Source organism: Cygnus atratus, chromosome 8 (genome assembly GCF_013377495.2).
Source record: "Cygnus atratus isolate AKBS03 ecotype Queensland, Australia chromosome 8, CAtr_DNAZoo_HiC_assembly, whole genome shotgun sequence".
Classification (NCBI taxonomy): domain Eukaryota; kingdom Metazoa; phylum Chordata; class Aves; order Anseriformes; family Anatidae; genus Cygnus; species Cygnus atratus.
The window spans coordinates 18,191,841-18,207,585 of record NC_066369.1 but is presented as its reverse complement, the minus strand read 5'-3'; the positions used below and the strand labels follow the sequence as shown (position 1 = coordinate 18,207,585).

Genomic DNA, 15,745 nt, shown 5'->3' with positions numbered 1-15,745 from the left:
TGTAAATAGCACTAGATTTTGCCTTTTCTGGGTAAGAAGACTGAATTAACATGAAACTTACCCATGCCCCATTGCACCATTAGCTGGTTTGACTATAAATGTTTTCTGTCGACGCTTCTTCTTCAGTTCTTTTACATAGTTCTGAAACTGCGTGTACTCTGCAGGGAAGATCCATGTTCGAGGAATAAAAGTATACTCCTGAGGCTGACACTTGATCATTCTGAAAAAAAGTGCAATACAGTTTGTTTTTTTCAGATAATAAAATGCTTTGATGGATCAATCCTCTGGATTAAATATCATTTACAATAATCTGACTAGAAAATTTCATTAGCAAAATACTTTTTTGTATTTTTGTATAAAATTTATATTTTGTATAAAAAAATAGGAGAGCAGATGTCTGCAGTTGATTTAGAATGGTTAGAGCTCTGACATATTCACATGCATACTTTAGGAACAATAAAAGCAGACTTTCTTGTGCATTTTCGCTTATCATCATATTGTATTTATTATCTTATTGGCATTCATCTCATTTTTTGGCATGCATCTAACTCCTCTAACTCTCCTAAAAGGACAGCAGACAATTCAGTTAATAGAAGTTTCCATCACTCAAAGCCGTATCTCTGGCAGATAGGAAGGATATACCCATACCAGACTGGCAGTGCTGGCTAGATACATAAAAGTTAGCTTTAAGCAAGGTAGCTTTAATACTGGTGCAGTCAAGTTAGGTAAGCTTTATATACTTTGTAGTACTACGTGGACTAGCATAGCATGGTTCCCAGTAGGACAAATTTAGTCTTTGCTGAGTTAAATCCTGAAGCAGCTAGCTTGTTTCAGGTATGCAGAACTTCTGAAGCTTCACATGTAACTTTGTATGAACTCAGTTTGGGTAACTCTACACTAGTATTCAGGTTGGACACGTCTGGAATACTAATAGCCACAGATCAACAGAAAGCTGGATGCTTAAAAAGAAGTGAACTGATATAGCAAGCTGCCCAGACTTTAATTAAAAAAAAAAAAAAAAAAGGAACTATGGTGATTTTTAAAATTTTTTTAATTAATTAAAGATTTAGCTATACTTCTACTTTTCTAATGGAAACTAATATCATCAGGATAACTTACATGTAAAACAGACATACAATATCATTTCAATATTTCATTTCTACTATGAGCCTACATAATGATCCCCATGCACTATAAGACACTTTTACTTTAAGTGGCTCAAATACTAACAGAAGAAGCAGAACTGCCAACTGCATCTGTAAGACTAGGACTGTAGCCAGGACCTACTGGTATAATAGATACACTGTCACCAAACTGTTAGCCAGCTACCCAACAAACACTCTGCAGAAGCCACAATAGCTGTAGTACTCCTGGAGTACTGCATGAGGCTCAGTGTTCCTGCAGCTTCGTTACAATTGTCATTTTTAAAAATCTAGTTTGATGAAAGCCATTCAATATTCAGGAAAAAAAAAAACATGAGTTGATATTATAATTGATCATTAAGGCATAATTTTTAAACTGTCCATCTACTATACATTTAGAGATGTTACTGCCTTGCTGAGTGAAGAGCATATCTTAAATTACCCTATAAATTAGCCATAAATTATCCTGTATTTAGGCCAAAAAAAAAAAACATAACTTCTGTGTTAGTTTACATCCCTCTCCAAATTACTTCTCATTTGCATCCTGAAGTATTGCATGACAGAAACTTGATATTTAACTCACAGATTTCAATACTCATATCCCTATTTAACAAATATAACTTGATAACTTGATAACATAGATATCTTATTTTCTGACTGCAATTACATCAGCTCTTTATGCCTTCTTTTACCTTATGCATAACTGGGTAGACTACAAACAATAACATAAAACTGAATACTTACCACTGTTTACAAGTTCTGATGCTCACTAAAACTTTCGACAAAAGAATTCAGCTCTGTTCTTCCCTGCCTGGCCCTATTCACAAACGGTGTAGGAACATCATCAAGCAGCTTTCTGAATCAAGACCTATCCCATTACAATAGCCCTATTTTCCAGCACATCTGTTATCTACTACTGTGGGTAACCACTTCTTCACTGTGCTGCTCTGTCCTTTAGCCTTTGCAGTCCTTACCAGGAGGTCTGAGAACTAAAAAGCAAGTTATTGTTCCTCTGAGTGCTATTTTAGCTCCCAGATCCAGTCAGCCCCTGCTCTCATTTCTGAGTGCTTTCTGTGCAAAAGAACCAAAGGTGTTTTGTAGTGACTGTAGGTTATTAAAGAAATGACTTGTCAGTCAAGTAACACAGGTTCTACTGCCTATGTTTCAAGATCCTCTGACTTTTCAGATATGAAAGGAGGTTAGTGGATGAGATAGATGAGAATGACTCTTCAGCCATGACCAGTTCACAAACCTTTTAAATGTAAATAAAAAACATCTCGTATCTATTCCCTCTGCTGTTCATCCTGTACACCTTTTTCCCTACTTACTGCATACAATCTGTAATTACACTTATTACTCACGAGGAGATTGCATCTATGAGACTGTTTACAGAACACATGATTTAAACATGTACAGGACTTTTTTTTCTGTCATAATTCTATAACTATGCAACTATCTGAGTAAACAGGTCACAGTTACTTGAATACAGCATGTGACTTTTTCACAAATAGCAATTTGAAACTTCCCACTAAATGTAAGTAACCTCTGGCATGTAATAAAAAAAAAAAAGTCATTATTAACATTTCAGTTTACTGAGAGGGCATTTTACCTCAGCATAATATTTTCCCTGTATATACTAGTCAAATACGACTTACTAATTAAACTGATCTCATGATGCCTGTTATGTGGCAAAAGAAATTTAGCATTTATGGACACACAAATTCGAGTGCTGACATTCAGTTACAAGTTTTGAAATAAGAATTTACAGGAGATTTTCCAAAGGAACATCTCCTCACCATCACCCAGGACATGTAATTCTTCATACATTTGCTTCTAAGTCTGTGAGACCTGTGTAATGAAATCCCCTGCCAAACTCCTTGCGTTCATCTGCATCTCAATTTCTAGTCATCTCCTTCTCTCTGTTTATGACCAACATCATTAGCATGCACAACAGTACTTGCCATGCACACATTTTCTATACATAATCTGGGATTCAAAGAGATGCATATCACTCTAAGTATTCAATTTTATTCTAAATCTTTTCATTCTCACTTTCTTCTTTATGTTGTTTGCTTACTTCTCCCAACAAATGGATGCAGAGATAAATAAATAAGTTCTGGGCATTTGTAGCTGCTCTTTGAAAAAATGAGAAATGCTGTTCTAGGGTTATTCCTTATTTCGTTGCCTCAGAATAAAAGAGCTTTACCTGATCTCACTGAAAATGCACTGTTACCAAAGGAGCTCTTTAAGGGTGTAAAAAAATTTTTATTTATTTATTTTAAATACAACAGGGTGGGGGTTTTGTTTGCCTTTTTCCTTCTCATCAACAATCCAAGTCTAGTACACACAAGGAGCATTTGCATAGTACAAATGCAGCAGGGGGAAAAAAATGGCAAGCAGAATATGCTAGGAATAGGTAAGGATCCAATTGAATAGAAAGGACTGCATGCAGCAGAAAAGCAACAAAACATGGAGAGAATAATGCAGAAACACTAATCAAATAAATCTTAAGACAGAACAGCAGCTATATGGAACAAAATCCTCCATTATAAATACAGAAGCCTGTCCAACCACATATCACAATGGACTTGTGTTTTCACAAGCAGTCTCAAGGTATATCACTGAGTTTTGTAAATTATGAATTCCAAGTATTGAATTATGAGGCTAGTACTGCAAAAAAGAGACTGATTAAGACCCTGTTCTATCTGCTTATATTAAGTGAAGTCACAACATAGATATATTTAACCCAGGGTTATCATACCAGAGAAATTATTCTAATCTGATCTATAATATGTGCAATCTCGACATTCAGCATCTTTAAACTGTTTCAATCTCAGAATTCGGTAGGTTGAGAGAAAGATAATGAGACTGTATTTGAATACAATGTGTGCATGAATCTTTTTTTTTACTCGTCTTGCATATTTTTTTTAAATCACATACCTGCACCAATACACAAGGATAGCACTGTCTATCAAGCTGACCACTGTTCCATTGTTTCTGAGATCTCTCCAAATACCTGCTTACATCCATGTGCTATCTCTATGTTTTTACTTAGAACTAAGTCTGGAAGGGGCAGCGAAGTGCTTGTACAGCAGGTATATACTTATGGACCAGAACAAGGGGATTCTGGTCCATAAGCAGGACATGTAGACACCATAGCAATGCACATAATATTTGCATACATTCTACATACTATGTGTAGTATTTACAAAACAAAAAAGGAAAGAGAACAAGAGAGATGAGATATCACATTATATTAATACACAAAAACAAATTCTATTTTGGTAATGGCAAATGCAGTGTAGGTAAAATTTGGGGCCAAAAGATTAACTCTTTTTAACTGTTGTTTAAACTGATCTAGGCTAGAAGAATCAAAACATTCACACATATTTCTCTGAAAACTCTTCCTTATTACCAGGCTGATGAATCAATATTTACTATTGTTTTCTCAGTTCTTACTCACAGATTCTCAGCTAATATGATTCTTCAAAACCCAACTATTTCACTAGAGTAAGGATAATTTATAACAAAATCAAATTTGTCTGACTTATTTCTGACATAAACAGTAAGATGCTTCACATTTTTAATGTGATATATACAAAAATATTGTTATTAATTATTTAAAAATAAGTAATATCCATTCACACACTAGTCATTTATCCTTTCCTACTCTTACACGATGTATGCTTGGGTATATTATACATTACATGTATTATAACAACTTAAGGCCGCCTCAGGCATTCTGCAGCATGTAGACACAGAACTGAACCCGCATCATTTTCCACTGATGTAAATTGGAGAGATACAGTAACTTTGGAAATTATTCTCGGTCCTCTTGTAGCCTCTTCTTAAAAATAAACAAACCTAAAAGGCAATAATTCAGCATTGTACTGCACTAAATACCATGGCTGAAAAACTTCTTAATAATAAAAGATTACTTAGTCATGTTTCTTGCCAGAAAATCCTTTCTGCAGATCTCTCCCATTCCTGGAAAATGGTTGATTCTCTGAGGGAGGAGCAAAAAAGAAATTAAGTAAGTTGGTATTTTTTAAATTTTTCTGTCATAACTAATACAATCATTCAAAACATTCGGTTACATGCTCAGGCAAACGTAATCAGTGTTACATATTAATCATTCAAGAGAGTATCTCATGTGGTCTTAACTTATCTATGTGGTCTTAACTAAAGATGCAGTAAGTTGTATTCTCTTCCCAGGGAGGAAAAAAAAAAAAAAAAACATGGAAAAGAAAATACTTATTATTTGGGGAGAGAGCTCTGCCTAATTTACAGCTTAAAAGTTTATGAGCAACTTATAAATGATATTTTGCCTCTTCTTTAAAACTGCAATAATTCATAACAATCAACTGGCAGACAAAAGCATGAAAGAACAGCCCCCAAATACTTAAAGAGCAGATTCCAAATGGTATGAACAAATAACTCCAAAAAGGAGAACGGGATTTAAAAATATGTAGTGGTATAGCCTTGTTGCAATCTGGATGGTATTGTTTTATTGTGTTTTTTTGTTTTGTTTTGTTTTCCTCTCCATACATGTGTAACCAAAAGTGACACATTACTGAATTTCTCAGAGTGAAACAGTTTACTGAAACTTGTCCAAAATACTATCACTCTACCTGATAGTTCCGAAGTTCAGCAATCTTTTCTTGTTGCACAGCAGAATCACTCCATATAAGATTAGCTGTTTCATCTTCATCACGTGTTTTCACAAATCCCATTTCTCGTATTACCACACGTACTACAGAGAAATCACATACTTAAGGAATTTTTTGAATAAAATAGATTAATTTTCAAGATTTTAAAAATTGATCAAGATGTTGAATATTTTAAATATTCATCCCTTTGCCTGAGAACAATATTAGCATGCAAGCTCTTATTTAACTTGCAATATTTCCATCAGTCTATTGCAAATCCGTCATTACAATGGTATAGCACCTTGTAGCAGTCTGGAAACAGTGTACAATCACTGATGGTAGCTGTAAATAGCTTCAAGGCATTCCACACTGACCTAGTAAAAGTCCACTTGCACAGCTTTTAGAGTTAATTTTGGTCGTCACATACATTAGTTTTAAAACTATGATAAATATAAGTGTCACTGCACACATGGAACAAAGCCTCTTTAGTCAAGATATCATAGAACTGCTCCGGTTGGAAAGGACCTTAAAGATCATCTTGTTCCACAGTTTATTTAGTATGGTAATTACAAAAACAAATGCATACATTATTTTAAGATTTTAAAAAAAAAAAAAAAAAAAAAAAGAGATAATTCTGATTATGTTCCAGGCATAACACAGGTTCTTGGATAAAAGATTTTTATAAAGAAAAAAGAAAAGAAACAAAAAGAAATATTTTTTTCCTTAAGCTATTCATTCTGCTATCTGCGTAATAAATTTGTTCTGATATCACCTCTCTAGAGAAGACATCTCTGGATTTGAAGTCTTCCCCACGTGGTAAAAATCAGCAAGGTCTACTCAAGTATGCTGTGAGTTTGGAGTTTGAAAGTCTGTCACTACTCCTGGTTCAAAGCCTGAACCTGAGAAAAGTCGTCAGTTGGCTTCCAGTCTAAACAGTTCATTTTGAAGCTTCACAGATGCCACAGAAAGTCTCTGAAATACTTATGAGCCCTGAAGTCTTTGGAAAACTCGTTGAACCATTTCCATAGTTGGAAGGAGATAAGGGTAGAGAGAGTGTCATTCTAAAGTTACCAGTAACTAGTCCATTGAAGAGGATAACGCACCTGTCTTGATACTGAGCCATTTGTTGTTTTTTTTTTGGAGAGCTATCAGAACAAACCCATTGTGCATATTATAGGCTGAACAGGAGCATATATTTATTGTCATTATTTGCCGTTAATCAAGAATCAGCATTAGTGGCACCTCCCAGATTCTCTTCTGTTACTCCACCAAAAGCTAGAAGAAATACAGTGTTGTTTTGGTCCTACAAACACGCTATTTAAAAGACTGAGGCCAAGTTACATGATTCTAGTTTTCTACATCTTTTCTTCTACAACAGAATATAAACTATAGATTTAGTGTGATAGTAGCCTCATCAAAATGCAAAATATTATTATTTTTTAATTGAGAAACCTCTGCATAATAGTAAGGGTATTTAAAATTGCATTTAAACTGTTCATCATTTACGGTTTTAAGTATACTTCTGAATTCATATGTAAATCATAATTAATATTTTTTTCCACAGCTATCTTCATTAATTAATTTTTTGCATTTCAGGGCCCTTCCCTGAGTAAGGAGTGGGGAGTAATACATGTTGTACAGCACTCAAAGCTATCAACTCAATGTTTCCAAAAAAAAAAAAAAAGACAAAGGTTTCTCAGAACATAAAACCCTTTGGAAATGACTCACTGTCAGCTTGATGCAAAATCCATTAATTCACCCCATCAGTTAGTAATCCATTCACATCAATTGGTATTACGATAACAACAAGATATATAGCTTCCTACCAATTTCATATTTTGTGCCAGCAACATTTGCAGTGATGACTCCATTCTTCTTCTTTCTGACCTTTCTTTTAATTGGGCTTTGATAGGGTAGTTCCGATCGCAAAGTCACAGGAGCAGTTCCAAGGTTATCTTTGAAAAATAACATTTTAACTATCAACAACACATCTATATCTCAAATAATGTATACAAATGAACTAAAATTACCATACCATCCATCATGCAGCATCTGAGCTAGCCAGTTACAAAAATGTACTTCACTGCAACTTACAAGCCTACAGAAATAATTAATAGGCTATATTAAAAAATACGAGACTTGCATACCTCCCTCATTAGGCAAGGATGGCATTATAATCTAAGATAGTGTAGAAGTAGAGCTCAAATTCTGTTCCAAGTTCTGAGGAAATGATGGAGCTGTCAAAGCCAAGTTACTTAACGCTCTATTCAGACCATTTCAGTCTCTGGTTGTAGCAAATATTAGTTCTGGAACAGATAGATATCTGTGTCAAAAATGTAAGAGAAACTCTGTTATAGACAAAACCTGAAAAAATATATAAACAGCAGATAACTAACTACAAAACTGTTTTTAGTAAGTCAAAAGTAACACTTAAAGGATAAAACAAGTTATTGTAAATATAAAACTTTGTTTAATTCAGTTCAATCATTTTGTTTCTGGGAAAAAAAAATGCAGTATTAATTTGCAAAACAAGATTATACTACCTCATTGTGTTATTTTTATTTCTGTAGGGAAGATTTAGGGCATGAAAATAGGTAATACTGAATTCAATCAATACTGCAACTGTTTATCTCCCAAAAGCTAAATGAATTCACAGGAATTTTAAACAATTTTTTAATTTAAAATTCAAAATTAGACACCATGCATTATGGGTTTTAAGGTTACCAAATGGGAAATAATTGAAGTTATTTTAATAACCTTTTTTCCACTTTCTCATTTTTCAACATTTTTTTAAATGACTGTCCAATAATCATTTGGTAATATGTGACCTCAGCTTCACAATTCACAGTACTTCAAGAAACAACTGATGAAAACTGAAAGGCACTTTGGCTTGTCAAGTTTCTAAACATCAGTTTCTAAAGGAAGTATTTGTATGAAATGCTATTTTTCACATATACTTTAAAAAAATAATATTTTTTTTAATTAGTAATCTCAGAACACACGACAATATGTGAAAATACCACACTTTAAAAATGTCTTGAAAAAACAGCTTAAGCATATGAGAACAGGCTAAAACATTAGGGGGAAAAAAAAGACAAAACCACTCGGGAATAAGACTGCTCTAAACACACCACTACATGACTTTGGGTGTGCAGCATCTGTTATAACAGTCTGCAAGAAGGCAAAGGCCATCTTTGGCAGGTTGCCTCAAACAAGTCTAGTAGTTTTCAAAACATATACAATATAATTCATTGGTTTTAAAATGCTTTGATTTCTTTTCTGCAATTGTGCACGTGGCTAAAGTTCCTCACACTAGCTCTAGATCAGTTCTTATTGCTGTTTGTGGTGTTTGCAAAACTTGTTTAAAATAGCTTCACACAGAGGAATTTCTTCTGCTATATATAGCAGAAAATTGCAGTAAAAATCAAAGTTAGCCATGACTTATGATGGGAAATGAATTTGGTCATAAGTTTGGACAAGCTGTACGTAGATGTACATTGGCAAAGCTATCACAACATTACTTATAAATACTCCGGGTGGGTGGGGGGGTGCATGTGTGCACATGTGCATGTCTCAGAGAGAGAAAGAGGGAAGAAGGAGTGATGATTATATCCTGGACAAGTCACATTTTTGTTAAGAAAACATAAAAGCAGATACCTTGAGCTGTAAGATCTTTTTTTCATTTTAAGACAGAAACCTATCCTTAAAAGCTAATTAACATGAAAGGGGAAAAAAAAAAAAAAAAAGAGCAGATTATGGTTCTCTTATGACTGTATCCAACATACTGGGTGCCAAATTCTGCTATGAAAGAAGACAAAAAGATTGTCCTCATGACCGTTCAGAGGAGTTCTGCAAATTAACACTGCAACATGTATTTATTTGTCCAGGAGGTAAGCACAGACTATGACACAGATACAGTGTTTGACACCCTACCAGTAACTCTCAGCCTTTCCTACTCACAGCATCCTTTGCTGTACCAGAACTGCCTCAGAATGGAACATTCCCCTGAACTGAACTATAACTGGAGGTCCATTTGAAGTTTTAATGTTTTGGACACCCTCAGCCAAGAAGGGCGCCTGAAAGTCCTGCTGCCCGCTGGCCTGCCAACATCAGACACAAAGGTGGGAAAATGAAGCGTGCATCCTCTTCACAAGCGCTGCTAAGGAAGAGCAGCGCTGGACACAGTGACTCACTGCATATTGCACGTTATCTGTTTCTCAGGCTAAGAATACCACCAGAGTACAAGACATGTTTAGTTCCCGGGAATAACACTGAAGTATGCCTGTTTGCCAATTAAGGACTTGTATGCATATATACAAATTCCTAGCAGTTGTTCCTCAGCAGTACTGGCTAAAAGCTTTTAATGAATTTGGAAAAATGTCAAGACAACTAACGTTTCCCTGTGAGAAATGCCAGTCCTTACTAACACACCATGATTTATGAGCTACGGTGTGGCAATAAAAATCCAGCAGCTTATACAGCTTTCATTCAGCTTATACTCATAGAGAAATATCTGCCCAGAGTTACTGTAGTGCCTTGGTATTCTGAAGCTGGGCCATAAAGTTCAAAACTACAGTACATTGTTGACCTACTACTTTTCTTTATAAATAAACCATTCTACTCTTTAGAGTAGAATACTCTTTAGATTGTTTAATAGGGAGCACAAACACCCAGGCGAGAATGTTTTATACACAGGCACAATGCCTAAAGCTATAATAGTAACCCTGAGTTGATTTTCCAAAACATTTTACATAGGATGCAGTCCATTCTGCATCCTGCTGCTCTGGCAATTCTTCCAATTACCGGGCAGAGCGTTTCGCAGTGCCCACTGGATCATGCACAGGTAACTGCAGCAGCACTGTCGGGTTGTGATTACGTTACAATCTGAGTCAATTTCCGTAACTATGATAAGTTTTTACTTATAAAATAAACATAACCTATAACCTGTGTTCAGCTACAACAATGTAGAGGCACCTCTCTCCGGTAACCCATCTGAAAGACCTGTTTTTAAGAGATTGCTTTTAATAACATGGAAGAAACTATTATATTTCCAAACTGGGACTTGCTTAACCCTGGGAACTCAGCTATCAGGAATCTCTGCACTCACCCTCAGACAGAAAAGGACTGCAATTCCTACCATACACAATTTCCCTCCTGAAATCAAGATGCACATAAATTAATGAAGGTTTGTTGCTCACCCATATTGATTCAAAAGCAGCTGAATGAAAATGATTAACCTATAAATGGAGAGAGACTTGTGAAGAAGAAATTAATGCACCTTTGTCAGGTTAGCACATTCTTATACAAATGAGTACTTTGAATAGAAGCATTCTAGGGAGAATAAAAGATGACATATTACCTTTACAGTTGCCTGGCAAGGTGTAAGAGCACCCGCAGGAGAGCTACATTGCACACAGTCCTGTCCTACAAAGAGCCAGAAGTCAACACACGTGCACAAAAAAACCAAGTGCAGAGACCAGGGAATCGAGGAAACAGAAACTTTTATCTTCCAGGGACAGCAGAGGTCAGGCACACTTGCTAGAGAGGCACAGGGTCACACATGGACAGGGACCTAGGCAGATACTTGAATCCAAAGGAAACAGTTTGAGCAAGGTTCAGCAGAAGCAATTCGACAAAGGTAATAGTGACAGAGGCTGAGAGGGTGCCTGGGTGAAGAGCAGTGTGAAGAACAGGTTTCATAGTTAATGGAATAATACATGTTTCTTTGTTAACAAGTTGCAATTCATTGTAGAAAAAAAAAATCGCTGTTACACAAACTTAATCAGAAGAAGCTATTAAACTGCCTGGAAAATATTCTTCTGGCCTAGTTTATATAAAAGCATTTTTGAACAAATCACTCTTTCATTTCCCAAGTTATTTGCTCCACACTGCTTCCAAGAGACCTCTGCCTTTCACAATCTTTCATTTTCAATCCTGATACAGTGTGGAGCTGAAAAGGTTATTTTTAGCCTCTAAATAGTAACTTGCATGCCATCTAGCCCTTTTTTTCCCCTAAGAGTAAGCATCCCAGAAAATGGTTGACTTAATCAGATCAAAACAAAGACTGGGGGAATCAAATTCAAACTTAAAATAAAACACAGCAACTTGAGAATCTGTTCCAGAGAGTCACTCAAGTCAACGAGATTCTCCAAGGATCATACCAGTGACTATCAAACCACTGCTGCGTAACCTAACAACAAGAGACTGCTTTGCATATGTACGTCTAAAATAAATGTAATTTAACAAATTTGAGCATTAAGAATGATAGATTCATTTACTAACAAATCACTCTAAGCTTGGTAACCAGTATGAAAAGCCAATTGGCCACGCATAGGCTTAACTTTACGTGTATGAACTGAAAATTCGATTTCAGAGCTTAACCGATGGTACATATGTTAGTAGCTCTCAATGACAACTGGCATTTCTTAAGTTTCTTCCTGTTGTATCCTATTTCTATATTTACTTAAGTGAAATGCTACAAAAATTGTATTGTCAATTTTATTTGAATTAAATTAGCTTCTTTGTGTACAGACAAGTAATCACTCAGCAACAGTAGAATATTTTAGTATATAGATTTTGAAACTAGCAGACTGCTTTCCTCTGAGCCCATTAGTGCTATTTACCCACTGCTGTCAAAAGTGTCTAGAAATGCACAGTAGCTAGGAAGAAATCCACAAAGCTCCCGACATAAGGAGCTTTCACCCTGCAATGGAGACGCACTTAAGATACAGTTACATAACTTGGCAGATGACCACGGGGATGGAAGGGCAGCACCACAGCGCTCCCCTCCCCAGTTACCTGGGAAATTAAAATAACAATTTCACAGAAACGTGAAAAGAAAGAAGTGAAAGTAGTTGTCAGAGCATGGACCCAGCAAATATCAGAGTTCTGTATTGTCAGTCTGACCTAAATAACAAAGATTTCTGTTCCCTTAGATCTTAGGATGTGAAAGCCTGTACCCACTGTAGTAGGGAGGGCTTTGCTACTTATTACAGAGAGGCCATTAGTTTCATCCAACAAGAAAGTCACAAACACTAATCAGAAATTCTCAATATAATATTAGTGATACATCTAGCACTATCGATATTATCTATTCTTCTGAAATATGCACGAAGTACTTCCTCTGTGTATTGAGCTCTGAGATGAAGAAAAATTCTGAAGACCAGAGAAAAAGAATAAAAAATCTTCATCGATAGGAAAAAAAAAAAGATACCATGTGAGATCTTGTTCAGTTACACAAAACTATAATCAACTGTTGACCTGGAATTAAGCTATAAAATGCAGATGCAAAATGAGATTGAAACATGACCAAAAATGATAACAGAGACAAATGCCATCTTCACTATCATCCGGAAATAGCAAAGTAACAATTTGCAGCCATTAAACCACGGAATTAAAAACATCACAGCCTTTCACAATTTTTTTTAATATGTCTTGACAAAATGTGAGCAGAGCTAAGCATTTTGATTTAACACACGAACAGAACAATTTGGTGGCAAGTTCTCACTCCTACAGAGAAATTCTAGATGCAAAAAGCAATCCTCATTTTGAGGCTCAGTGTGTTATCGAAGTGATAAACTTGTTTTAAAAAGGCTATCAGTCAGCTGGCTTCAAAATACATACACATTAGCGATTGGTTTCCTTTGACATTCTGAAGTCAAAGGAAATCTATATTAATTTCAAAAGCATTTGCTCTCAACATCAAATGAGATGAGATGTTTATTCACCAGTTCTTTCAGATAAAGTGAATGTACAGAGTGCTCAGCTGCTTGGTTTGCTAAACAGACAGCTAAAAGCTATATAAGAAAAAAAAAATGATTCAACACAGCTTTTTTGAATCCTGTGCAGTTCTGTAAACTTTCAAGTAGTTTATCCAAATGGCCAGCATTTTTAAAACTTACAACTGAACTACCTGAACTACCAAACACTAGCTGAAGTAACAGCACTAACTCTGAATCTATAAGCTAGAGTTACTTTAATGAGAGCTAAAGTTTATAACTGCCATTTCACATCTGAGACCTGAATCAGCAAGTTGAAGATTGATTTTCAGTTTAAAAAATTGACCTCCAAAGTGTCTTTCATAGCAGAGCACGCAATGTGACTGTTGGCTCACTCTCACCCTTCAAAAGCCCTTTTTAACGTGATAACATATTTCAAACTGTTAACAAAATAAGTAATATAGAGTTTCATACATTCTGTATATTGGAAAAAAGAGGAAAAAAGAAAGCAAGATAGAATCAGAAAACTACAATAAAAAGGAAAATATTCGTACCTATTTCCTGTTCAGTAGAACATAGGAAGTATATTAATGAAAATGCATGTGAAATGAACCTGTATGACTTACAAATCAATAACTTGACAAACCTCAAATTCATGTAACATTCACAATAGCAAGGAAAAATACTGACAAATTAGATCAGATAACCAGAGTGCCGGTTTTTGTGTAGTAATATTTTAGTTTCAGAAAGCATACTTCTGCATCATTCACTACTAACAAAAAAAAACCAGCATGGACAATGCGTAGGTCTCCTACTACTGTACATCACTTCAACAAGTGTTGATAGCACTGTCTTTAACACTGGACATCCATCAGCAGGAGAACACTTTACTAACTCCAAAACAGAACATATTCCTGCTCCACGATCCCAATAAGTCCCACTGAACACTGCTGAATACAAACCTATCTTTATTTATTGTAGCTACCCACCCCAGTAATAGCAGCCATCGTCCTACTGTCATCTAAATTAGCATTGGAGTGTCATATGCATTTTCAGCCTACAAACACACACTAGTGTGCATCGGCCACATTTGCTCTGCAAGCAACAGGTGGCTGGTATTACACCTAGCAGCCACAGGGAGGCTGGACCCCAATCACCCCCAAGGAAGCATTCTCTTTAAAAGAAACAGCTGAAGAACCTTTGTTTGTTTGTCTTAAGGACCGCAAGTGTAGGAAGTGAAGGACTGCAACTGTAGGGAATGTCAGACTGCCCAACGCTTTTCATGGTGAGACAGCTACTGCTACTAATGAAAGAAACGATGCAAGAGTCCTATTATAATAATGGGCAAAAATGATTATGTGTAATACTAAAATTAAATTCTGATAATTAAAAGTGTGCTTTTGGTAGCGGAAAGGGTAAATGAGAGCGAGTTAGGAAAGGAATAGAGCTGTGGCACCTGTGGGAAGATCTCTGCTCTGCATTCAACTTCGTGGTGCACCGTCCATGCTCTTCATTACAGCATGTCAACACAGCACCACCTATCACAGGGCATTTTAAGTTGTGTACACCACACAATCACTGATGCCATTGAACTATTTCTTTCTTTTTCTATCATTCACTTCTCAAACTATTTAATTCTCTAGGAAGAGCTAGGGATCGCGGGGACCTATGATTCAGGACATTTTAACATTTACATATATCAACATATTTATCTTCATATAACAGAAAGAGTGCTATTCTTTAATGAAGCTGATGTATTTGCAATAGCTCCTTAATTTATAAATAGGCCATGTGGGGAGATTTACTAGTGATCCTGGGGGAGGGTGAAAAAAAAAGTCTTTAGAAGGCTCCCCCTCACTCATCAAATTCCTCCTCCTCACTTCCAGTTGGTGGCATTGGCTTGGTGTGAAAATGGCCTCAAGTTCAGGGATCCATGAGTACAAATCATTTCTACGGATCTCTGTATTTTAAGATCCACACCTTAGCCCTGCATGAAGTCGGTCCCATTACATCTTATATTTTACAGGCCTGTACTTCATGGACCTATTTCAGCGTTCCTGAACACAAACTGCAATCATCACACATGGCCCATGAAGACTCTGGTTGAGGATTACATCATCCTGCTTTACACGCTGTCAACATAATGTTTGCTAGTTTAGCAATAAGGATGAGACTCCCACTGCTGCCTGAAATATAAATTGGCAGACATTAGCTTGCAATTTCAGCACCTACTGTA

At 35.9% G+C, this 15,745-nt stretch overlaps 1 protein-coding gene across 10 annotated transcripts in view; it reads right to left on the bottom strand.

Annotated features, from left to right (window-relative positions):
• TTLL7 (tubulin tyrosine ligase like 7) overlaps positions 1 to 15,745 on the bottom strand; it is a 72,540-nt gene that overhangs the window by 45,209 nt on the left and 11,586 nt on the right. For 4 of the 10 annotated variants that reach the window (XR_004777300.2, XM_035537963.2, XM_035537968.2 and 1 more), the window contains exons 3-8: positions 11,151 to 11,215; positions 7,939 to 8,097; positions 7,618 to 7,746; positions 5,774 to 5,895; positions 5,081 to 5,148; positions 62 to 220 (exon numbers count right to left, since the gene is read on the bottom strand). Coding sequence is in view for 9 of the 10 variants with exons in the window: in XM_035537963.2 (XP_035393856.1) it covers positions 62 to 220; positions 5,081 to 5,148; positions 5,774 to 5,895; positions 7,618 to 7,746; positions 7,939 to 7,963 (503 nt within the window). In the remaining variant the exon portion in view is untranslated. Of the gene's footprint in view, positions 1 to 61; positions 221 to 5,080; positions 5,149 to 5,773; positions 5,896 to 7,617; positions 7,747 to 7,938; positions 8,115 to 10,989; positions 11,029 to 11,150; positions 11,216 to 15,745 lie in introns of all 10 variants that reach the window. The other 6 variants (XM_050712366.1, XM_035537966.2, XM_050712365.1 and 3 more) reach the window with 6 other exon arrangements.